Source organism: Strigops habroptila, chromosome 20 (assembly GCF_004027225.2).
Source record: "Strigops habroptila isolate Jane chromosome 20, bStrHab1.2.pri, whole genome shotgun sequence".
NCBI classification, from domain to species: Eukaryota; Metazoa; Chordata; class Aves; order Psittaciformes; family Psittacidae; genus Strigops; species Strigops habroptila.
The window spans coordinates 5,401,736-5,425,852 of NC_044296.2; the positions used below are offsets into that span (position 1 = coordinate 5,401,736).

Genomic DNA, 24,117 nt, shown 5'->3' on the forward strand with positions numbered 1-24,117 from the left:
GGGCCTGGCAAAGGCTTGGGGGGAGCCCCTCGGAGCCCCCTCAAGCTCAGCCTGGCCCTGCCTCCCTTGTGCTCAGTGCAGCCAGGGATATTCCTTCAGTCAGAACCTGCGTGGGAATTGCTCATGTAGAGATGACAGGAACAGGGCACTGGCACTGGGAAGCTCCCAGAGCCAGCTCCCACAGAACCTCCACGTCTCGGTGGAGCCAGGATTAGTGGGGCCGTGGGGCCACATGCGTGAGCTTTGTCTCCCTCGTCTTCCCTTCCTTCCACTCCTTTGACCATTGATTGGGCTTTTTTGGTTAATCCTCTTGCATCTCCTCTGCACCAGCTCCTTGCACCAGCTGTCCCTGTGCCGGTGTGGGTGGCTGTGGGTTCCCAGCACAGGGCTCCATGGTGAACAGTGAGGAGGAAGAGGAGGAGGAGGGAGGCCCTGGGGTGCTGCCCTGCACTGGGGGCCCATGCAATGGGAGGTCTCCTGGCTGGATCTAGGGTGTGCTGGGGCTCAGTGGCCTCTTCCACCTCCCCATCACCCTTATGGGACAGCATCGCAGCATGCCCCCCAAGCACCCTTGGGTACAGCAAGCAGCACCTGAAGATCTTTCCACACCAGTGCCTGTGGCTTCCCCTTCTAATGCCTTAATCCGCCCCTGATCCGCGGTGCCCCTGGGGCTGGTCCTGCTGACCTTGCAGGCGCTGGCCCCCGGCTGGGACCAGTGGCACCGTGGGGCACGGGCTGCCACAGCCACCACTCATGGCCTCCTTCTTCACGGCGGCCCTGAAGAGCTTCAAGGGGGGCGAGGAGGAGCCACCCAAGGGGCCCCCCAAGGATGCCAAGGAGGCCACGCTGCCCAACGGCATGTCCCGCGAGGAGTTTGAGGAGTACCAGCGGCAGCTGCTGGAGGAGAAGTAAGGCTTTGGTGGGGCTGGGGGTCAATGGAATCCTCCATGCACAGGGACCGGGGTCCCATCTGCCACATGGGCTGTCCCCAGGGTGCCACAGGGCCAGGGAGGCAGCCGGGGCAAGGGATAGGCGCAGAGCACAGGAGGTCCCTGTGGGTGCTGGCATGGGGTGGGTCAGGGGTTTAGTGCACTGTAGGTGACAAGGGCCACCCATGGGTGCCAGTGCCTCGACGTGGTGGGTGTCTGGTGCCAGCCCAGCACCCATGGAGCTGAGGGACAAGAGGGGCCATCATGGGATTGCGTTAAGGTCCCACCACCTTGAGTCCAGGTGCTGTGGGGACCCAGTGGCACAGCGTCCAGGAACCGAGCAAGTCCCTCCAATGGGCACCTTCACTGAGCATCTCTGCTGGGGCTGGAGGGGCAGGATGTGGCCCTTGCCCTCCATACCCCATTACAACCCTCCTGTGGACCTTGGCATCTCCTTCTCCATCCAGCCCAATGTGGAAGGAGAAGCTTAAAGATGAAAGCTTAAAGATAAAACGTTGCAAGGCTTGAAAATGCTTGTTCTGTGCTGCTAGAGGCCCAGGGCCATGATGGGGAGGGTGGTTCTGGTGAGGAGGGGGTGACAACGTGGCACCCGCCTCTGCAGGATTGAGCGGGACAAGGCGTTTGCACAGAGGAAGGCAGGACGGGCCACTGTCCGCATACACCTACGGGACAAGTACCACCTGGCCCAGGTAAGGACCAGCCCATGGTGGGACCTCGAGGTCTTCCCATGGACCCTCCACCCTCTGGGACAGCCCCAGGCCGGGCGGCTGCCCAGGGAGATGATTCCTGAAGAGGGCAGCAAACGGCTACATGTGTCTGCCCAGTGGTCCGCGTATGGAACCGGACAGTCCTGGTGTCCCCCAGCATTCCCAACGCCCCCCCCAGGGGAGTGGTTCCTCCCGACCCCGCACCCCATGGCTGGTGGTGACCAGGTCTACCCGCACCCAACACCCTGCCCCGTGTGCAGGACGAGCGGGACGATGCTCAGCTGCACGTGGCCGGCGGAGCGGTGGAGCTGCCGCAGGAGTTGGCCACCATGGTGCACTGTGAGGAAGACGAGGCCGAGGAGGAGGATGGCAGCGCCGGGGCCTTTGCCTTCCTGAGCAAGCTGCGGGACGTGGACCTCCCATCACTGCGGGACCGGGCACTGGGCAGCATGGATGAGGTGAAGGAGAAGTGTGCCCTGATGTGACATCGCTGCCCACCCCGACAGCGCCGGTGCCTGGGTCCCCACCAGCCGTCCAAGCCCCTCCCTGTGGTGCCCAGGGTCTGAGCCCCAGGCCAGAGCGGGGGGGGGGGTCGCTGAAGCTCTGTGACCCCCAGGAACCAGCGCCAGGGCCTCACATACCAGTTGTGGCTGCCCCATCCCTGGCAGTGTTCAGGGCCAGGTTGGACACAGGGGCTTGGAGCAACCTGCTCTAGTGGAAGGTGTCCCTGCCTGTGGCAGGGGGCTGGAACTGGACGAGCTTTAAGGTCCTTTCAACCCAAACCAGGCTGGGATTCTGTGATGATTTGGCTCAATAAAGGCATCATTTGCTGGCACCACTCTGCTCTTCCTGCCGTACCCTCATCCCACAAACCCTGCCCCGGGCTGGGGGGTGTGTGGTTTCAATGACACCACTACAGCAGAGCTGCCCCACATGCCCCAGAGCCAGCAACCAGCCCATTACACTTGGGCCCCACGTCTCTCCCTGCCTTCTACAGCAGCCCCCAGGCACTGGAGCCAGTGGGACCTGATGCCCCTCCACCCTGGGGCACCCCATGGAGGGGAGCACCAATGGGGGAGGATGGTGGCAGCATTTATCCCCTACTGAGCATCCCGCTACCAGTGCAGGCAGCAATGTGGTCCATTTGGCTGTGTCCCTTTAGCCAGGTCCTTTTGGCTGGGTCCCTTTGGCCGGGTCCCTTTGGCTGGATCCCTTTGGCCATGGCTCCCCTCTGCCTCTCACCCCTCTGGGGACCTGCTCCCTGCTCCCAGGCGCTGCAGCAGCACTGGCTTCCCCACCGCGGCGCCGGAAGGCTGGGGGCTGCTGAGATCACTTAATACCTGCCTATTTTAGTGAGGTCTAATCTGCCTGAGGCACCGAGGACTAAGCTCGCAGAACCCTTATAAAATGTACAGCCCCAGCGACACCTCCCGCTGGAGCTGGAGCTGGAGCCGGAGCCGGAGCCGCTGGGGGAGTCCCGCTGTGTCTGCATGAAAGGATGGACACGCTGAGCCGCCTCCAGCCTCCCCACGCCGGGGCCATCTGCTCCGGAAAGGTCTGTGGCGATGGACCAGCCTCGGGCTGCCCATGGCTGCGCAATGGGGCTGGGAGGGTGGGAGTTGTGCCATGGAGCTCATTGTTGTCACAAGAGCCACAGGTCTCAGCCACCAAAGCTGCAGGAGCTCCAGCAAGGAGGTCCCTGGGTGCATGAGGTGCTCGGTGTGTCCCCAGTGTGGTCAGGAACCCTCCAGGTACCAGCCAAGGGACTGTTGGATCATCCCAGGGAGTGTATGACATGGGCTTGACACCCAGGAGCCTCCTCCAGTGTCCTGCCATGCCCACCATGCCCACCATTGCCACCATCCCACCATCCCCACCATCCCTGCCATTCCCACCATGCCCACCATTCCTGCTCTCCGGCCTTTCTTTAGAATCTGCAAAATCTCCCAATTTGGGTGCAAAAATCCACTTGTTCTGCATGGGATGGGGCCACCCCTGTCCCCACCAGTCCCCCAGCCAGCTTCCTGATGGATGGCAGCAGCACTGGCACCCAGCACTTGACACCAAGTGCCAGTGCTTGATGGTGGCACTAGGGTCCCCAACCCGCCCGCTTCACATCAGGTTCCTCCATCCCGGCTCCGCACGGGGATCCCACCCCACCCTGACGGGCAGCCCCAGTGCTCGCAGTGGGGCTGCATCCCGATGCCAGCTGGGACTCGGGTCAGGACGCTCGGGCAGGTCTCTGGCTAATCGTCCTGTCCCCCCATAGCTGCCACCTGCCTCCCGCCCAGCACCCTTTTGGGTCACCCCTGCCCAAGGCCTCTTAATGAACTAAAAAGGTGACAAATCCCCACTGGAGCTGGTGACGTGGGGCCAGTGCCCCCCGGGCCGCCCCCCGCCCGGCCCCAGCCCCGGTAAGCTGACGCAGCGTCTCTAAGCGTTAGCGGCTTTGCCCGTTAATAGGATTAGGGAGGTTTAAAACTGTCATTTGAGTGAACTAAACCCCCTGATACTCTGCATTGCACCTTCTTAACCAATTTGCCTTCAATTAGGGTAATTGGGAAACGAGCAAAGAAGTACAGCATTAATATTTTAAAGTGATGAAGCGATTATGGGCCTTGGGCGAGGAAGCAAATCAATTTGCTATCTGCTCCTGCAAGGCCATTAGAATCATTGGGCACCAGCAGCCTCCCCCTGCTGCCCCCCACACCTTCAGGTGGTCAGGGGGAGCTCCTAGGACCAGCTCCCGGCATGGCAGCACCCACCAGGGCCATGGGGACACCCCAGAGAAGCTACCAAAGGCCACCAGAGCAGAGGAACAGCACTGGCCACACTGGGGACATCAAGTCCAAGTGCCTGTTTGCATCTCCAACCCCATGAGTTGCCTGGGGATGTCCCCAACCCTCCCAAAGGCAGCACTCCCCTGCTGCAGGTGGGGCACTGTATGGTGGTGGGGTGTCACCCAGTCCCCTAGGGCTAAGTGGCCACCAAGGACGTGTATGATCTCCCCTGGTGTGGGGCCATGCTGTCCCTGGGGCGGTGGCAATGCCAGCTCCAACCCCTGCCACGGGCAGGGACACCTTCCACCAGAGCAGGTTGCTCCAAGCCCCTGTGTCCAACATGGCCTTGAACACTGCCAGGGATGGGGCAGCCACAGCTTCTCTGGGCATCCCCAACATCTTCGTGCTGTCCCCAGAGTGGTGTCAGATCGGGCAGGAGAAGCCCCACAGCCCCACTGGGATGGACATCAAGATGGCCACCAAGATGGCCACCGGCCCCAAACCGGGCCGCAGAGGTGGCCGTGGGGCCAGCAGCCACCCGGTGTGGGGTGTCCAACCCCCCCGAGGTGACATTTGCCATCTGAAAGCAGAATCGTGGTGAGGGGAGGAAGGGAGTGGGAGGAAGCTGAGGCAGCTTCTGCAGGTGGCAGGAAGAGATTTGAGGAGAAAAGCCAAAGTGAGCAGAGAAAGAAAAGGGCAAATCCCCCCCCGGCCCCCGAGGGATGGGGGGCACTGGGCAGCACCGAGGACCCCAGACCCCTGTCATGTGACCACCTCATTGTCCCCCAGTGTTTCTGTCCCCCAGCCCAGCTGCCTCTGCCCCTCACCCCCATGTCAGGGCCCATGGGCAGCCCCCATGGCTGGACCCCACAGAGTGTCACCATGCCTGGTCCCTGTGCTCAGTCCCATGGCCAGGAATGGATGAGGTGGGACCCTCACGCCTGGTCCCATGGACAGTGCCCAGTGCCTGCTCCCCACGACTGGTCCTCATGGTTGCTCTCTGTGATTGTTCCCCACAGCTGCTCCCCATGGCTGGTCCCCACACTCAGCCTCCCTGCCTGGTCCCTACCCCTTTTCCCCGTGCCTGGTGTCCATACCAGGTCCCCAGGGCTGTTCAGGGCGCCCAGTCCCTATAGCTAGTCCCTACACCTGGTCCCCCCCACCCAGACCCCACAGCAGGTCCCTAGCCTCCATAACACCCTCCCCACACTCGGTCCCCACAGCTGCACCCTGTGCCTGGTGCCCATCCCTGTGCCCATGCCCTGTGCCCATCGCCCCGTGCCCATCGCCCCCAGTTCTCCATCCCCACCGGGGGGACCACACTGCCGCATCCCCATCCCACCAGGGTTTGGGAGCTCCATCCACTGCCAGAGGAGATCCTCCTCCCTCCCCCCCCCATCTCCCGGCCTTTCTTCTCCGCTCCCCCTGTCTCTAATTCTTCCTCCTGGCTGTAATGAGGGGATTACACGGCAAACTCCAGCAGGACGCCTTTGTGGGGAGACAATCCGAGTGGGGAAGGCAGTTCGGGGCTTTGTCCTCCACCGCCCCCCGGACCCGTGCTGGGGGGGGACATTTAGAGCAATTACTTGTCCAGAAAGTAACTGTCAATCATTCTTAAAGGGGAAGGCCTCCAATTAATAACCTCGTCTTAATCCCTTGGACTCATTTCCAATCTGCGGTGCCTTGGTGACATCTGCAACACTAAATAAAGATTCTCCCGAGCCTTAGCACGGCGGTTCTGTGACAAATAAGAAGACTAAGAGGCAACTTTGGCTGCCAAAGCTGCGAGATCGGTGCGCTTGAGCCGCTTGTTTGGTTCCCAGGAGGGACCAGCAAAGTTAAATACTCCTGGAAAAGCCGAGTTGGGCCCAGCAGGTAACACCTTTTATTCTGGTTCGGGAGGAAGCGCCCGGGGAAGAGGCTGAGAATGGTAGTGGTTGTCCCTGGGGTGTCTCTGGGTGTCCCCAGGGCTGGAACCCTTTGTTGGGGCTCGGGAGCGGGCACTGGTTCCCATCGGCATCACTCGCACCCCAGTGCCGGAGGGCAGGAGCCATCCATGCTCCCCAGCATCCTCACCAAGCCCAATCCTGGCACCCAGATGGGCTTTGGAAGGGAAAACCGTGGGACTCCATGAGAGCCAGGGCTGTCCCCTCTGTGTCCCCTGCTGCCAGGGAGACCGTTTGTCCCCGCTGATCTTCTGCTGTTGCTGGCACCGGGGAAATCAGCTTCGTACAACTTCAGCCAGGGCTCGGTGCTGCTCCCGTTGCTTTTTTGGGTGTCCTCAACAAGAGGGAATCCCACCCCCAGCTGGCAGCTCCTGCTAGAAAACCACAGGTCAAGGCATTGAGTAGATGGGGGACAAACCCTCCCAAGGCTCCGGATCCGTGTGGCTCCCAGCACAGCTGTAAAGCTCAAGGGCTCAAACCCCAAAATTGCCACCAGGATGAGGGTGGCTGCAGGAAAATGTCTGTTGAGAGCAGGGAGGAGGCTCTTCCCTGCACCCGGATTGAGGCAGTGATCCCAAGCAGTGAAGGCTCAGGGATCCCAGGAATGGGGACCATGGGGCTGCTGGTGTCAATGTCCCCCAGCCCAACCCCGCGGGGTCCCCTCCATGGCCAGGGATGTCCATGGCCATGGCCAAGCAGCGAAGTGGGAGGGGGCCCGGCCCTGCGGGGTTGTTTTGCTGTTCTTCACCTCATTCCCACTCCCATTCCAGGGTTTCTTCAGCTTCCCGGTAGGATTTGAGCTTCCTTTGCTTCTAGATGGGGTCAGGGTAGGGCGACAGTGGGGCTGCCCCAGCCCTGGTCCTGACCTCCATCAGTGCCCCTTGTCCCTGTCCCCCCCACCTCCTCTCTCCTCCCACTTGCCCCATTCTGTCCCCAACTCCCCTGCCTGTGTCACCCGTCACCCCCAGCACCCATCACACCCATTCCCATTGCCCCATACCCCCATTGCCCTGGGGAACGGGCAGCCGGGGGGCCCTGGTGGGGTGCTGGGACCCACAGGGGGTCTGTGCTCAGGGTGGGGGCTCAGGGTGCTCACCCCTGTCCCTTCTCCTTTCAGGTGTGGAGCTGCTCAAATGAGAAGCAGGTGAGTGAGAAGGGGGTGGCAGCGGGGGGGGACCGCAAACCCTCCCCATGTCCCAGCCCAGGACACACCGTGACACTTGCACAGTGTCCCCTGCATCCCCGGCACCCACCCACCCCATCCCAGAGCACCCCAGAGTGCAGCACCCGCCCCCCGGGGGGTGTTTTGGGAGGCTGGCGGCACCCAAAGCCACACGTGCTGGATCCCCAGGGAATACTGCAGGAAGATTTCTGATGCCTGATGGAAAGCTCAATGATGGAACGTTGCAAGGGTTGAACCTGTTCATGCCATGTAGGAAAAGGCTTTTAGCCTGGGGGGGCTGCGCTGGGTTGCTCTGGCCATGCTTGGGGACCACCACTGGGTCGTCCAAAGGCTTGGGGCTGGACTCATAATCCATGAGGAAGAGGCTGGAGGAGAGGAACTGGGCTGGAAGGATGGACCTGCCCCAGGCTCTGTCTCCTCCACATCAGGGCAGGTTGGCTCCTGGGGATGGTGCTTTCATAAAACCCTCTACTTGAGGTGAAATTTGGCTTTTAGCTTCAAGGCGCATTGGCCTGGTGGGATCTGGGAGTGGAGGTAAGCATGGGGTGCTCAGGACACCATTCCCAGGACCCTGCATCAGTCCCAGTGATAACACTGCAGCAGAAGAGAGGATTACACCTTTGCATAACCCATCCATCCATCCATCCATCCATCCATCCATCCATCCATCCATCCATCCATCCACCCACTCATCCATCCATCCATCCACCCATCCATCCATCCATCCATCCATCCACCCACTCATCCATCCATCCATCCACCCACCCATCCATCCATCCATCCATCCATCCATCCATCTATCCATCCACCCACCCATCCATCCTCTTGTCCAGCCATCCTTGACCTGGGCTTTCATGAGGGGGAACCCGATGTCCCCACACTCTGGGTAACCCCCCCAGTTCCCTCACAGGCACCACCATGTTCCTGAATAAGTGTGAGGGGGACCTGGCTGAGCTGCGGAAGCCGGGGGACCCTGAGGCCGCCCCCCTGGCCGCCACTGCCGCCGAGGAGGAGGAGGAGCAGCCCAAGAAGAAGCACCGCCGGAACCGCACCACCTTCACCACGTATCAGCTCCACGAGCTGGAGCGCGCCTTCGAGAAGTCCCACTACCCCGACGTGTACAGCCGCGAGGAGCTCGCCATGAAGGTCAACCTGCCCGAGGTCCGCGTGCAGGTAGGATGCTCTCTCACCCAGCACTGGAGACCTTTGCTCTGGTCCCGGCTCCGTGCCTCAGTTTCCCCATTGCGTAAGGACAAGGGCAGTGTCTCTGCAGACCTGGCTCCTCCTGCCCAAAGCCTGAGAAGGGGTTTAATGGCTGAGCCTAGTTCTCCAGCTCGTGTGCCAGAGGCTCCTTTTGGGCAGTGAGATGGGTTTTAGACACTGTTTTCCATTGCTGATAGCGGCTGCTCCCACCCCTCCAGCTGATCCAGCAGGAAAGCAACCAAACCTTAACTGCTCATGGCCACTTCCACCGGGAAGCACAAGCTCCTGATGGCCAAGGCCACCACAAACCCATGGCACTGAGGCCTCGGCTACGCGGGGTGTGAACACTTGCAGGGACGGTGACTCCAGCACTGCCCTGGGCAGCCTGTTCCAGTGCCTGAGCACCCTCTGGGGAAGGAATTGTTCCTCAGCTCCATCTAAACCTCACCCTTGAGGCCGTTTCCTCTTGTCCCATCCCTTGTTCCTTGGGAGCAGAGACCAGCCCCCTCCTGGCTCCATCCTCCTGTCAGGCAGTTGCAGAGAGCGATAAGGTCCCCCCTGAGCCTTCTCTTCTCCAGGCTAAACCCCCCCAGGTCCCTCAGCCGTTCCCCATCACACTTGTGCTCCAGGCCCTGCACCAGCTCCATTGCCCTTCTCTGGACGCGAAGTTTGCACCAGCATAGCCCAGTGTCCACCAGCAGCTGTGACCAGTCCATGGGGCTCACCCCCTCTGCTTCCCCATCGCATGGCAAACAGGCCATACCTGTGCCCTGTGCCCATGCTGGAGGCTCTGTGGACATGGAGGAGTCACGTCTGGCTTTGGCTCACTGGTCGCTCTTGTTCCTGCTGGGCTTTGGTGCCACCATGGCAGTTTGGCTTCTAAAGCTTTTGCCCAGGGGCTTCTGAAGACCAGATGACATTAGACTGAGGACTGTGTCTGTGGGGTACCCCATACTGGTCCCCCCACCTGGAGCACTCCATGTGGGATGCCCCATATGGGATACAGCCCAATGGGGCACAACACATGGTGCACCCCACATGGGGCACAGAATGAGGGGTGCTGCGAGCGACCTGCTGGGGCTCACCCTGGCTTTCATCTCACAGGTCTGGTTCCAGAACCGACGAGCCAAGTGGAGGCGGCAGGAGAAGATGGAGGCCAACTCCATGAAGCTCCATGACACCCCCATGCTCTCCTTCAACCGGCCCCCCATGACTCCCAACGTGGGGCCCATGAGCAACTCTCTCCCTCTTGACCCATGGCTGACGTCCCCCATCTCCAGTGCCACCACAGTCCACAGCATCCCCGGCTTCATGGGAGCCCCCCAGGCCCTGCAGCCCCCCTATGGTGGTCACTCCTTCCTCAGCACCCCACCGCCCATGGCGCAGGGCATGCAGCCCATGCCCCCCGCGCCCTACCAGTGCGGCACCAGCTTTGTGGACAAGTACCCGCTGGAGGAGGTGGACCAGAGGAGCTCCAGCATCGCCTCGCTCCGCATGAAAGCCAAGGAGCACATTCAGACCATTGACAAGACCTGGCAGCCCATTTGATGAACGCTCCTCTCCGGCTCCTCATCCCCACCCCGGCATCGGCTCAGCCCCAGGGGGGGCGAGGGGGGTGATGGTGGGACCATTGGGATCAGCAGGACCAGCACAGGGCAGGGTTGCTGGGCTGCATTTTCCCCCCGCTGAGCCAGCACTGCCGGTGCCAGGGGAGCAAGCGGGGTGCTGGCAGGACCCTGTGGCTTGAGGGCACCCTGGCAGCCTTGCCAAGGCACTGACCTGGCCTGAGGATGTGGCCAAGGCTCGGGCGTCCCACCGAGCCACCCGCCGCCCGTGGTTGGACACCTCCTTTTCCCACCCTTTCCCTTTCTCATTATTAACAATTTCTTTTTTTAATGCTGCAGGTTTAAACAAAACAGACACAAAGCTCCAGGTTTTAGGGAGTATTTGGGGGGATCCTTTTTTAGCTGCATTGGGGGATGACTCTTGTTGTGCTGGTAGATGAGGACATGGTTGTATCCTGAGTAAAGAGAGAAGCTCAACGGCAGCCTCATTGGCTGTGCTGCTCATTAGTGTGCTGGGAGCTCCCAGGGGGCACGCGGGAGCACCACCCCAGGGCACCCCCTCCCCTCTCCCTTGGGTTGGGTTCGGATCCAGGCACCGGTGACTTCTGACCGTGTCCTCCGGAGCTCATCAAGGGGCATCTGCTCAGCCCCGCCTTGGTCCAACTGCCCTAATTGCTCCCCAGTGGCACCCACCCAGCCACGTGCTGGTAGCACAAAGCCACCCCACAGCACTGGGTGGCAGCAGGACCCCGTCTTGGTGACAAGAGGGGTGGTGACAGGGCCAGGAGCCCTGGCAGCGGCCAGGGGGTGACAAGATGTCCCTGGGGGTTCCCGGCATGGCTCTGCAGCCCCAGGGTGCCCATCTGCCTGGCATCAGGGCTCAGCAACACCCTCATAGAGAGACCTGTGGAGGAGACCTTCCCTTTGGACAGGGATATATGAGCCTGAGGTGGCTTTGGGGTGCTGAAGCATGGATGGGCAGTGAGATGGGGGCTCAACCCTGGGCAAGTGGGGGCCCCAGGTCCCTGGGGATCCCTATTGAAGGGGAGCAAGCACCAACTGACCTTCCTCACACAAAAACAAGACATTTCCCCAGACCTTCAGCCTGACCACAGCCACAACCCAGGCTTTGCTGGGACCAGGTGTGGGGGTGCTGCCCCATCCCCACCGTGTCCCCACCACCCCAGGGGGGTCTCCCCTGGACAAGACTCCATCCAGCATCCCCAGGTCAGGCTGGGATGCCACCGGGCCAGCCAAGGCCCTGACCCCAGTGAGACCCTTCTCCTTATGTCCCCCCCATTCCCCGGCTGCTGCTGCTCATCTGCTTCGTTAGTGACAATTAAACCTTCAACGAGCCATTAAACGCATAATCGATGCTCCCCCGGCTCCGCAGCCCAACTAATGGGGCAGGGCCGGGGTGAAGCAGCCGTGCTCCGGCGGGGATATAATGAACTAAGGGCAGTGGAAGTAATGGGGTTTGATCCGGGGGAAGGGACGCGCTCAATGGGGCTGCACGTTTCACATGACATCAGTGTCGAGGCTGGCGCCAGCCCGGGGCTCCCCCCGGCTCCCCAGCGCCAACAAAAGCCGCTGGCGCGGGGGCTCAGCACCCCCCACCCGGCCGAGGGGGGACTGAAGGGGCTGAGGCTGCTCCTGCCCCAATTCTCACTTTGGCAACTGCCACCCAAAAGCATCTCCCTGGGGTGGGGGGATGCGATGGGCGTGCGGTGGGGCGCAGGACAGCGTGGCATGGGGTGTCCCTCATGGGGAGGCGTGGGGGGGGTTGACCTTCCCTCCCGTGGGCATTTAATGCAGAAACAGGCAATATTTCTGGTTCAAAACAATGCCATTTCACTGCAGGATAGACTCCAGAGCACCTGCCCTGCCCCTCTTTGCTGGGGCTTTCCCCACTTGAGACCCAGTTTGGAGAAAACCCAAGCAAAAAGGCATTTCCCTCCCCCCTCCCCCAGATCCTGATCCCACCCTGAAATCACTCACTGCCACACTCCTGCAGCGGGGGTTGTGCTGGGAGGACTGGGTGCTGCTGGGAGACACTGGGGCGTCCTCCAGCCCCTCGTGGCAGAGCAGGAGCCCTCCCACTCCCACCCCCTTTAATCCCCTCCCGCAGGATTTGCTCCTTAATCTGCTTATTTCTCTCTTATTTCTTCCAGACCTGGATGGAGCCAGCGCTGCCCCGGTGCTGAGCTGTGGGCTCTGGGCACTCTGCCCCCGCACACGTGGGGTTGGCACTGCCCAGTGACATGGCAGTGGCACTGTCTTGGCACATGGCAGTGGCGCTGCCTGTACCCGTGGTGTCAGGGCTATGTCATGGGGCAGCACCAAGCTGCAGCCCCCTGTGCAGGGCTCCCAGCTGTGCTCCAGCACCCCCTGGCACAGGCCAGGATGGGGTCACCCCTCCCAGCACCCACCTCCATGTCCATCCCCTCCATCCCTGCAGCAGGACGGACATGGCCCCAGGGGAACTGCAGTGACAAGGGGTGGGGCACATTGTCCCTCTAGAGGGGCTGGGAGCTGGGCACCTCGGGGCTCAGGTTCTCCTCAGGGCTGTTGCCCCAGGAGCCCCCCAGCGCCCCCCAGCTCACGGGGGGGGAGGCAGAGCCAGGGCTGCTGGGGGGCACCGGGGAGGCCGCAGGGCACAAGTTGAGCTTGGCAATGAGCGGCTTCCCCACGCTCACGCGCTGCTTCTCCTCCACGAAGTCCTCCATGCCCCGGTACCGGTACTGCAGGCAGACGGTGAACACCAGCTCCCGCTGCGGGGCACGGGCAGTGTGAGCAGGAGCCGTGGCCAGCTCCAGCCCCCGGCCTCGTAAGGGTCTTACCTGCAGCTTCTGCAAGCCACAGAGCCGGCTGTAGAGGCAGCAGGAAGGGCAATTGAGGCTCCAGGTGGACGCCAATGGGCTGCCCATGTCCTCCGGGTTCCCCTTATTGGTGCACTTAAGGTCCACACCCAGCTCCTGCCACATAGTCATAGAACGAATGAGGTTGGAAAAGAGCTTTGAGCTCATCAAGTCCAACCGTTCCCAGCACTGGCAAGGCCACCACTAATCCATGGCACTGAGGGCCTCGGCTACACGGTTTGGGGACACTTGCAGGGACAGTGACTCCAGCCCTGCCCTGGGCAGCCTGTTCCAATGCCTGAGCACCCTTTGGGGAAAAATTGTTCCTCATCTCCATCTAAACCTTCCCTGGTGCAGCTTGAGGCCATAGAATGGTTTGGGTTTGAAAGGAGCTTAAGAGCAGGTAGTTCCAACTACAGAGCATCTGGTTCCAACCACAAATGGCATCCAACCATGGAAACCACCATGGTCCCCCCACCCTATTCCCCAGCATCGCGCTGTCATGGGCTTGGGCTGCCCGTTCCCACCTCAGGTATGTCGGTGAGCTTGGCCTCACACGTGGCGATGTCCTCGGGGGTGGCCACCACGCGCGTGTAGATGATCATGATGTTGGAGAACTCAGCGGCAAAGCCCAGTTGGATGGTGACACCACAGTCAAAGCTGAGGGCCCGGCTCTCCGGCAGGACTAGAATGGGGATGGAGAGCACAGGCCTCGACCTGAGCCGTGCCCATGGGTGAGGTGACCACCTGGGGGTGGGGACATGGACGTGATGCTCCTGCCTCCAGGCTGGCAGCTCTGTACCAGCACGTTGTGACTCTCACCATGAGCCTTGGACCACTGGAGGTTCCTGGCCGAGGACTCGTCCCGGGCTGGTGCGTGGATGGGGTCCGTCAGAGCTCGTCTCTCTGAGAGGTTGCTGCGGAGCTCCAGCGCCTGCCGGCCCCGCGTGATCTCCAGTGTGCCCATGTCTGCGGGGGGACAGGGGTCGGTGCAGGCCATAGAGGGTGTTGCTGTTCCCTGCTGCTCCCCACTCACCCTCGGCCACCTTGTCCAGCAACACTGTGATCTTCTCGTCCTCCAGCAGCCAGCGCTTGAGGAAGGTGACAAATATGCCGTTGGAGAGCTCGCCCTGGCTCAGCTCGTAGGCTTCAGCGTCTGCGCACCTGCAGGGACGGGGCAGCGTTACTCCATGCTTCACTCCCCTGGGAACCAGCCCCCAATCCCTGGGGAAGCCAAAGCTGGGTGCCCCCAGCTCTACCCGCTCCATTGACCCATCTGGCCACCATGGTGGGGAGAGGTGGGAGCCACACGAGGCCCTGGATGCTTAAAGAATCATCAGGCCAAATCCCTGTGCTCCAGAGGAGCCTCAGGGCTTTGTCCCCAAGAAGCACAGTGGGCATCTTCCTGCCCCATATGGGACTGGATGATGCCACTCACCCACCACCTCCAGCATCGACTGGAGGAGGCGATGCTGCTCAGAAATGGAGGGGAAAAGACACAGATGCAAAGACAGCCAAGCCATGATGGGAGACTCCTCCCTGATGCCTGTGTTGGGGGCAGCAGGGGGTGGACCCACGTGGCATAGCCGAAGACGATGTTGGCCGTGACCTGCAGTGTCCCGACATTTGGGATGACATCGTCGTTGAGGTTCCTGCAAGAGAAGTGCTGCTGGACTTGCTGTCACCCCAACCCCCACCCCAGGGCACCCTGTGGGCTGCCCTGTGCCCCTCTGCCCACCCATCGTGGTGTTTTCCAGCTCAGCTGGGGCGCTGATGCCTTGGTGCACCCAAAGCCAATGGGTTTGGATGGGACCCTGTGGATTCCCCACTCCACTCCACTCCCCATGGAACCAGCACCCTCAGGAACCCCTGTGCCGGGACATCCCAGCGTGGCAGCTTGTCCCCAGGCTGGTGGCCAGGGCCGGGTCACCTCTTGCGGCACATGTCAAGCAGGAAGACGTTGAGGCTGGTGTGGCGCTGCTGCATGCCCTGCAGCACCCGCTGCACGCACAGGCAGTGGGCAGAGGTGTAGGCACTGGGCGCGTCGATGGGCACCATGAAGCTATTGCCAAAGTTTTCATAGCCATGCCCGGCGTAGTAGAGCAAACCTGCAGGTGAGCAGTGACTTGGGTTGGGTTGAAGGGACCTTAAAGCTCCTCCAGTTCCACCCCCCTGCCACGGGGAGGGACATCTTCCACTAGAGCAGGTTGCTCCAAGCCCCGTCCAACCTGGCCTTGAACCATAGAACAGTTTGGATTGGAAGGGACCTTCAAAGGTCACCTAGTCTAAGCCCCTGCAATGACCAGGGGCATCTTCAACTGGATCGGGTTGCCCAGAACACATCCCGCCTGGCCTGGAATGTCTCCAGGGATGGTGCCTCCATCACCTCTTGCAGGGATGGGGCAGCCACAATTTCACCCACAACATTCCTTGACCTGCCAGTGCCTGCTCCCTCCCTGAGCACCCCCCAAGTGCCCAGCAGCAAAACAACCCCCCAGCTCCCCCCTGGATGGAGCTGCCCCGCCGGGTGCCACCGCACCATAGACACCCTTGTCGAGGAGGAGGAGGAACTCATTGACAGCCATCTGCATCTCTGCCTTGCGCAGGTCCAGCAGTGACACCACCTTGAAGTCAAGCTGTCGGAGGAGGGTGCTGAGGGCGTGCACATCCACCATAGGGGCCTTTAGCTGCTTGTGGTGCAGGTAATGCATGTTCCCGATGAGCAGGGCCACCTTGTCAGTGGCTGCTGGGACAGAAGTTGGTGCTGGGTACAGAGCGGGATGCTCCTGCTGTCCCCAAACCTTCACCCCACAGAGGTGACACCCAGCTGTGGCCAGTGTCACTGTCCCTGGGTACCAGGGCCACCAGCCCATCCTGGGCAGGCTCCTACCATAGAGTTGTCTGGGGCTGCCGTGCTCCGGGGAACCTGGGGAGAGAGAAACCCTGTGGCACAGCCCCGCAGTGCTGGGAGCACGGCTGGGACCTGCCCGCACCTACCTCCATCCCCCTCCTGCCAGGAGCATCCGGATGTGAAGAGCCGGGGGCCTGCAGCAAACGGAGGGTCAGGGATCCCCACGGGTGGCAGCACCCCAAAACCACGGGAAGGCTCGATGGGGTGGAGCAGAGCAGAGCTAGGACACCCAGGCTTGGGGGGGGTGTCTCACCGATCTCCACATCCACTTCCCGGCTCCAGAGCTCATGGAAGAGGTTGAACACGCGGCAGGAGTAGCAGCCCCGCTCGGCCGTTGTCACCAGCTTCACCTACCAGAGGGACAAAGCAGGGTGCTACCATGCCATGGTATGCTGTGCCATGCCATGCTTGCCAGGCCAGGCTGTGCCATGCCAGGGGTCCTGCCGTACCTGGAGCTGTGGTGCCTGCGCACCCTCCACGGGACACTGGTTCCTGAACCACTGGTACTGGGGCGGTGGGCTGCCGATGGCCCGGCACTCCAGCACCAGCGTGTCCCCCTCGGCCAGGCGGCACGGCTGTGGGTGCTGCAGGATCTGCAGCCCTGACATGGTCGGGCAGTAACCGTCAGCTGGGGAGGGGATGAAGCAGCAAATTGGGCACCCAGAGCTGCATAGAGCTGCTTGCAGGTCCCTCACCTGCAGGTCCTGGCACCCATGGGTGGCATGAGACAAGTGGACATGAGGAAGGCACGGGGTATTCTCTCAACGTATGGAGCCAAGCTGAGAGAGCTGGGCTGGGTCAGTCTGGAGAAGAGAAGGCTCCTGAAGGGGAGACCTTAGAGCAGCTCCAGTGCCTAAAGGGGCTACAGGAAACCTGGAGAGGGGCTTTGGACAAGGGCCTGTAGGGACAGGCCAAGGGGAATGGCTTTAACCTGCCAGAGGGGAGATTGAGATGAGCTCTGAGGCAGCAGCTCTTCCCTGTGAGGGTGCTGAGGTGCTGGCACAGGGTGCCCAGAGAAGCTGTGGCTGCCCCATCCCTGGCAGTGTTCAAGGCCAGGTTGGACACAGGGGCTTGGAGCAACCTGCTCCAGTGGAAGGTGTCCCTGCCCGTGGCAGGGGGTTGGAACTGGACAAGCTTTAAGGTCCCTTCCAACTCAAACTATTCCATGATTCAGCTGCTCCATGGGCACCGTAGCCCCAGAAGGTCCAGAGCTGGGGTGCAACACACCCTGCGGAGCCACCCCATTTCTGATGGGATGAGTGGTCCCCCACAGGTTCCAGCCTGGGGACCAAATCTCGGGGCTCACTTGCACTGGGGCTGCTGCTCCTCTCTACCCGGACATGCGCCCACTGGGAGAAGGTGAAGGTGGCCCCGCAGTTCACGCGGCAGATGAACCACTCGGAACGGCCCCACGGCGCGGCCGTGTCCACCACTAGCTCCGGGGCCGTGGCTCCGGGCACCTACAGGACAGGAGGTGACCAGGAGCTGGGGGTCCCTCTGACCCATCCTCCACCATGGCCAGGGTGGGAGCTCACCTCCTGCCTCCCACAGAACCACTGGTACGTGAGCCCCGGTGGTCCGGTGGCCCGGCAGCTCAGGGACACCCGCGTCCCCTCCGCCACCACCTGCGACTCTGGCTGCACCACGATGCGGATCATGTCCTGGACTGGGAGAGGAGAAACCAGCCTGGGCTGGCTGAGACCCCCACCCCACACCAGCTCATATGATCCTCTCCTGTCCCATCCCACCCTTCAGCCCTGCCCAACCACATAATCCTACCTTGTCCCATCCGGTACCACCACCCACCCCCACCTCATCCTGTTCCATCCCATTCCACCCCTCTCTGCTCCACCCAATCCCATCTTGTCACATCGTGCCCTGTCCTATTCCATTCTGTTCTGTCCCATCCACCCCATCCCTTCTTGTCCTGTCACAGCCCACCCCCCAGTCCTATCCTATCTCTACTGCATCCATCCATCCCATCCCTTCTTCTCCCCATCCCACCACACCCCTCCTGTCTCACCCTACTGCCTCCATCCCAGCCCACCCCACCCTGGGCGCTGCTACCGAGAGCAAGACCACCAGCAGGAAGCACTCATCTCCCCCTACTGAGCCCCTGGTGCCCCTCTCCAGGCCCTGTGGGACCCCAGTGCCCGTCCCTACCGGCGCTGCTGAGGACGTGGCAGGCCTGTGTGTGCCCCATCCTCTCCAGGCAGCCCAGCAGGTCCTGGAGGGTACAGTCACGCTCAGCCAGGAGCTGCAGGAGGCTCTGCGTGGGGCTGCCATGGGGCTCCAGCACCTTCAGTGAGCACATCTCCAGCTCCTCCTCACTGCAAGGTGCCCGCAGCGCTCAGCACTGCAGCCCAGCTCCCCCAGCCCAGGCTGTGGCCACCATAGGGCGAGTGGGGACCTCGCTCAGCCCACGGTGTTCTGTCACTCAGGGACATCCCCTCTGCCCCTACCTGCACTTGAAGCGTTTCTCCACCGCAGCCACCTCAGCCAACCTGCGCCAGCCGCGGCCGGTGTTGTCCAGGAGCTGGCAGAGCCGGGCCACCACATCCTCACCCAGCGAGCTGACAGGCGAGCTCCAGTCCCCCATCGCGCCCGGCCCCTGCCCGGGCATGCAGAGGGACCACAGCACTCAGTGGTGATGGGGTGAGGATGAGCGTCTGTGCCCCACCGGCCACCACCCCACATCGCATGGATCAGGAGGAAGAGCACCAGCACAAGCTCGTTGGCATCAAGTCACCTCCCTGCAGGAGCCTCCGCAGGGAGGAGCTGGGATCTGGCTGCCAGCAGCCAGCCAGGAATGCCACCAGCTCCCCCTCCATGGAGGGCATGAACCACAAGAGGAGCACAGGGGACCCTGCTCTGCCCCCAGCTTTGGGTGAGGAGCCAGTGCCATGATAGCCCAGCCCCAGGACAGGGATCTTCCAGGGAACTGGAAAGAGGGGATGTTCAGTGACTGTCCCTGTCCCTTCAGGGGGACACAGAGAACAGGGCCCACCACAGAGGGCAGCAGCAGAGACCCCAGTGGGGCACCAGCAGCCCCCTCACCAGCACCAGGCCCCCTGGGTGGTGGCTCCAGAGCCCAGTGTGAGCCTGCTGGGCCACAACGAGGAGCACGGGGCGGGGTAGGGAGTATACAGGGGGGTCCTGGGACCCACCTGCGGTCCCCTTGACCCTCGCAAAGGCTTTGGCAGAGAGGGGAGCACGGCATAAATCAGGGGGCAGCACCCAGGGACCGGCTCCCTCTCCTCCTCCTCCCAACCCACGCACGCAGCCGCCAGTGCCCAGAACAAGCCATGCGCAGGGCTGGGTAGCACCAGGGGCTCCAGGGCAGAGGCAGGGCCCCGGTCTCCCCCGGTGCTGCCCCAGGGGTGGCTGTGGGGACAGGACAGGGCACTCACCACTGGACACGGCCCAGCCCGAGCCCCGGCAGCTCCCAGCGCTGAGCCCGCGCAGAGGAAACGAGAGTTCAAGCCACCCCCCCGACCCCCCCCGCGCTGCAGCAGCGGCACTTCTGCTTCCCTCTGCTGCTTCCTGTGCCCCGGGAGCACCACACAGCCCCTGGGCACCGGCTCAGCCCTTCCCACAGCAACCAACAGGCTGGGAGGAAGCTCTGGACATCATCCAGTGCAACCCCTGCCAGGCCAGGGCCACCCAGAGCAGGGCACACAGGAATGTGCCCATGTGGGTTTGAATGTCTCCAGAGAGGGAGACTCCACAACCCCCCTGGGCAGCCTGTGCCAGGGCTCTGCCACCCTCAGCATAAAGAAGTTCTTCCTCATGTTGAGGTGGAACTTGTTGTGTTTTATTTTCTGGCCATTGCTCCTCGTCTGTCACTGGGCACCACTGAGAAGTCTGGCCCCATCCTCCTGGCGCCCGCCTTTGAGCTATTGAATCTGCATTGATGAGATCCCCTCAGGCTGCTCTTCTCTGACTAACCAGGCCCAGCTCCTGCAATCTCTCCTCATCAGAGAGATGCTCCAGACCCCTGAGCATCGCTGTGGCCTCCACTGGACCCTCTCCAGCAGCTCCTTGTCTCTCATCCTGAGGAGCCCAGCACCTGCACACAGTGCTCCAGATGTGGCCTCACCAAGGGTCAGTAGAGGGGGAGGAATCACCTCCCTTGACCACACTCATCACCAATGCACCCCAGGATACTCTTGCCCCTCCTGGCCACAAGCTCATGACCACGACCAGTTCATGGTCAAACTTATCATCCACCAGCACTCCCAGGTCCTTCACAGCTGAACTGCTCTCGTAGTAGCTGGGAGGACCTTGAAGGTGGCTGCTTTGTCCCCACAGCCCAACTCAAGGCCAGGCAGGAGCTGCTGGGCAACGAGTCTGGGTCAAACCGAGGTGGCACAGTGATACCAGCAGTCATCCCCCACCCCAACCCCCCCCACACCCCACTGCAGGGCGCTTCCAGCGCAGGCTGTGATAGCGCAGGGCCTCTCAGGGCCCCTCTACCAGCAAAAAACCTGAGCTTTCTGTTTTACCAAATACACCAAAATGTGTGCCTTGTGTTGCCTCAGCCCTCACAGCCCCTGCAGAGGGTTGGCCACTGCTCCCATCACAGGCATCGGTCTCAAGAGAGGTTTATTACTCATTTACAAGAGCAGCCCAAACGCAGGAGCTGGGCTCGGGGCAGCCCCAAAGCACCTACAGCTTCTTGCTCTTCTTCGCCTGTTGTTCTGCCACGTATTGTACTTCCGCAGGCGCCTCCAATACTCGATGGAGTTGGGATCCAGCTCCTCCAGCTTCTTGGGAGGCCCGAGGTGGATCTTAAAGAGCCTGCGGGCAACACAGAGCACGAGGCTACAGGAAGGAGAGCAAATGGACAATGATGGAGCGATGGAAGCGTGTGCCTGGGACACGCGGATCCATCCTCGCCCTCCGCACCCACAGCGCGCCCTGCTCCCCTGCTCCCGTGCTCCAGCGGGGGCTCCGGGCTGTGGAGCAGCGGGTTTCCTTCTCCCAGCGCAGGCCCCCGTGGTCCTTCGCACCAGTCGGTGCCCCCGGGCTGGCGGCTCTGCAGGGACACGGCAGGGGGAGCGGGCACCACCTACCAGTCCGGGTACTCGGATGTCGGGCTTCAGGCCACCTCGGGCCGTCCTTGAAGTAATTGACGCCCATGGCGTAGGTGGCGAGCATGGCGGGGTCGGTGCACACCTCCGGCGCCTTCAGCCCCTCCTTCGGGACGCTCTTGCCCTTCGCCTTCATGGCTGCGGGACGAGGGCACGGACGGGGAGGGGGTCAGGGGGCTCAGCCCGGGCGAGGGATGGGGGGAAGAACCCGGCCCCGGCGCGGGCAGCAGCACCGGGGGCAGGAAGAAGACAAGGGCGGACGGAGGCACAGCGGGAGGAGGGAGCTGGGGCGGGGCACGGGGCGCCGGGCACGGGCCGGGGAAGAGGGAGCAGGCTGGCTCGAGGGAGCGGGCGGGGGCGCGGGACCGGTCCCGCTCGGGGGCTCACCCGGCTTCTTGGCGTAGCCGCGGGCCGGGCCGGGAGCGCCGCCCGCAGCCGTAGCAGCGCCCGGGCCGCCATGGTGGGCGCGCGGGGCACGGCGAGAGGGGCGCAGCCGGGAAGGCGACGCGCCGGGATAGGCTGAGCGCTCGGAGGGGCGGGGACCGCCGGGAGGGGCGGGGCAGCGCATGCGCGGCGGCGGCCGGCGGCGGCGGGTCCGTCCGTGTCCCGGGGGCGGCGGGTGGGCCGCGCGGACCGGACCGGCCCCGGGTCCCGCCCGCGCCATGGACCGCGCCGGCCGCCCCCGGGCGGCCGCCCCCGGCAGCGCTGAGGTGGCCGGAGCCGCCGGCCATGGGACACGGAGGAGGGGCCCGCGGCGCGGACCGGCGGCCCGGAGCGGAGCGCGGGGAGCGGGCGGCCGCAGGAGCCCCCTTCGGCACCCCGGCCCCCTGGCTGCGGCTCCGGGCAGGACCTGCCCAGCCGCGGGAGCCAGCGTGGCCCGGGCCCTGCCCGGTCTCTGAGGACGAGGAGGGAGAGAGCGCTGAGCCGCGGGCCCCGGCAGCTGGGAACTGGGTGCCGGGAGCGCCCCCGCGGCCACGGGACACCTGCAGGCCCCCGGCAGCAGCGACGCCGCGGGCAATGGAGCTGGACGAGGCTGCGGAGGACGAACTCCCGGAGGTCCAGGCTCTGCTGCTGCAGCTCGAAACCCTCGATCCCAACCTCCGCGACCGCCCCCCGGCTCTGAGCAGGGCCGGGCGCTGGCACCGCCCCTCTGGCGGGAGACGGGCCCGCTGGGGCCGCCGGCAGTGCAGGGCCGGTGCCGGCCGTGGCCCTTGCCACGTGGCCACGGCCGGGCCTGGACACCCGGCGCTGCTGTGCGCAGCACCCGCCTGCTCCGGCCCTGCCACGGGCTGCTCTTCGCCGAGCCGAGCGGGAGGACTTGCTGAGCCTCCTGTGTACGGGGGGCTGCCGAGCCCGGCGGCACGACACCCTTGGCCTGCTCCAGTGTCCTGTGTGGGACCAGCCTGGAGGCGGCGGGTCAGGAGGAACCGGCCGCTGTGGGGAGGCTGGAGGAAGGAGCGGTGGCAGCGGGTGTTGTGGAGAGGGGCGGGTGAGGTTGGCTCCAGCAGTGAGGGCCCTCGGACTGCTCCCCAGAGCCAGCCGGGTCCCTGTCCCCGGCCCGGAGGAGGAGGAGCAGCCGCCTCGGGCAGTGTGACTGTGAGTGCCCGGGCTTCTGTTTCCCTGGGGGGTTCGGGTTGGGCAGAGGGGACCGGGGGTGGCTTCTTCTCAGGTCCTGGTGCCCAGATCTGACCCTCAGAACTGGCTTTGGCTGCTGAACATGGGGCGCTTGCAGTGGCTGATCCTGCGTGTGCCAGGGGAGAGGCTGTGGTCCAGACAGCTCCAGGGGCAGCCTGGCTGAACCCCTGAGATCCCAGCCACAGCCTCACCTGATCTCTTGTTGCTTTGCAGAACAGGGAACCTTCATCCTCCTGCCTGACTTCAAAGAGGGTGAGTTGCTTCTATGCTGGAGCAGCAGAAGCACCCAGGGTCCTGACCACCACCTCCTGCTCTGACTCTGGCTGAAGCACATGGGAGGGAGCACCAGCTCTTGCCCATGGACGGTGGGAACATGGCTGCAGACTCCAGGGGGCTCATCAATTCCTCACTGAGCAAATGGGTGCTTTAGGGATCAGGGAGTGGGAAATAGGGGTGCTTCAGGCTTGGGAAGAGAGAAAGAGGATTCCAGGGTTGTGCCCGAGGGAGCAGCCCTGGGGCAGAGTTGGTTCAACTGATGCAGGAGTTGTCTCCCAGGTTCTGTGTGTAGGAGCACAGTTAATGGCAGCAGGAGTTGGTACCCTGAGGTGGGGACCAGCCCCTGCTTAGTCTCCCGATGCTCAGTTCCAGGCCCCTGTGACCCAGAGGATCTGCTGGACGGTGTGTTTTCGGAGCCAAGTACCTGGGTTCCACGCAGCTGATCTCGGAGCGGAACCCCCGACCACGTCCGCATGGCACAAGCCAGGAGGCAGTGGACAGGATCAAAGGTGCAGGATGGGAAGGGGGCGAACTGCGTCAGGCTGGTGCCCCATGGGCATGGGCCATCAGGACCGCCCAGGGACCTCCTGGCTGTGGGGGCAGGGCCCCCACAGCAGTGACCTCCTGGGTGTTTCGTTCTGCGCCCCAGAGGGGAGTCCCAGCCCAGAAGAGGTGGATCTGTTTGTCTCCACGCAGAGGATCAAGGTGCTCACCGCTGACACACAGGTGAGCAGGAGATCCACATGGATTGGGGCTGCTGAAACCGTCCTGTTTGGCTTTGGGAGCTTGCTTGGCACCCACACATCAGGGTGGTGGTGCCTTGAGTGAGGACACGTGTCGGAGGAGACAGGTCACTCCATGGTCATCTCACACAGGCGGGGTGGTGTCCTCAGGTCTCTGCGTGCTGGCGTTGAGGCTCCTCTGCAACTGCACCTCCTGGGAGCTCGGGGTCCCCAGCCCGAGCTGGGCGAGCCCTCGAGGGAAGGAGCTGTTTGTCTCTTGGAGCGTAG

The 24,117-nt window shown here is 62.9% G+C and overlaps 5 protein-coding genes across 5 annotated transcripts in view; 2 read left to right on the top strand and 3 right to left on the bottom strand.

Annotated features, from left to right (window-relative positions):
- The first annotated feature begins 502 nt into the window (after positions 1-502).
- LOC115618244 (complexin-3-like) lies at positions 503-2,142 on the top strand. The gene is made up of 3 exons (XM_030509607.1): positions 503-908; positions 1,552-1,639; positions 1,918-2,142. The coding sequence occupies exons 1-3, from the start codon at positions 754-756 to the stop codon at positions 2,140-2,142; spliced, it is 468 nt and encodes a 155-aa protein (XP_030365467.1). The 5' UTR covers positions 503-753.
- A 3,955-nt stretch (positions 2,143-6,097) lies between these two features.
- RAX2 (retina and anterior neural fold homeobox 2) lies at positions 6,098-10,317 on the top strand. Its single transcript, XM_030509606.1, has 4 exons — positions 6,098-6,312; positions 7,501-7,527; positions 8,477-8,739; positions 9,874-10,317. Exons 3-4 carry the CDS (start codon positions 8,485-8,487, stop codon positions 10,315-10,317), a joined length of 699 nt encoding a protein of 232 aa, XP_030365466.1. The 5' UTR covers positions 6,098-6,312; positions 7,501-7,527; positions 8,477-8,484.
- Positions 10,318-10,645: 328 nt separating this feature from the next.
- Positions 10,646-19,551, bottom strand: LOC115618241 (mucosa-associated lymphoid tissue lymphoma translocation protein 1-like). The gene is made up of 17 exons (XM_030509603.1): positions 19,514-19,551; positions 18,566-18,714; positions 18,267-18,433; positions 17,639-17,769; positions 17,410-17,563; positions 16,553-16,731; positions 16,357-16,453; positions 16,190-16,237; positions 16,083-16,118; positions 15,732-15,935; positions 15,123-15,300; positions 14,770-14,844; positions 14,229-14,356; positions 14,015-14,161; positions 13,720-13,877; positions 13,175-13,309; positions 10,646-13,105 (listed from the first exon to the last, which is right to left on the bottom strand). Exons 2-17 carry the CDS (start codon positions 18,700-18,702, stop codon positions 12,851-12,853), a joined length of 2,229 nt encoding a protein of 742 aa, XP_030365463.1. The 5' UTR covers positions 18,703-18,714; positions 19,514-19,551; the 3' UTR covers positions 10,646-12,850.
- A 1,140-nt stretch (positions 19,552-20,691) lies between these two features.
- On the bottom strand, positions 20,692-21,860 carry MRPL54 (mitochondrial ribosomal protein L54). Its single transcript, XM_030509764.1, has 3 exons — positions 21,584-21,860; positions 21,179-21,334; positions 20,692-20,903 (listed from the first exon to the last, which is right to left on the bottom strand). Exons 1-3 carry the CDS (start codon positions 21,858-21,860, stop codon positions 20,716-20,718), a joined length of 621 nt encoding a protein of 206 aa, XP_030365624.1. The 3' UTR covers positions 20,692-20,715.
- A 2,114-nt stretch (positions 21,861-23,974) lies between these two features.
- LOC115618327 (mucosa-associated lymphoid tissue lymphoma translocation protein 1-like) overlaps positions 23,975-24,117 on the bottom strand; it is a 6,747-nt gene continuing 6,604 nt past the window's right edge. Inside the window, 1 exon segment of the mRNA XM_030509765.1 lies at positions 23,975-24,103. Within this exon segment, the coding sequence (XP_030365625.1) occupies positions 23,975-24,103 (129 nt within the window).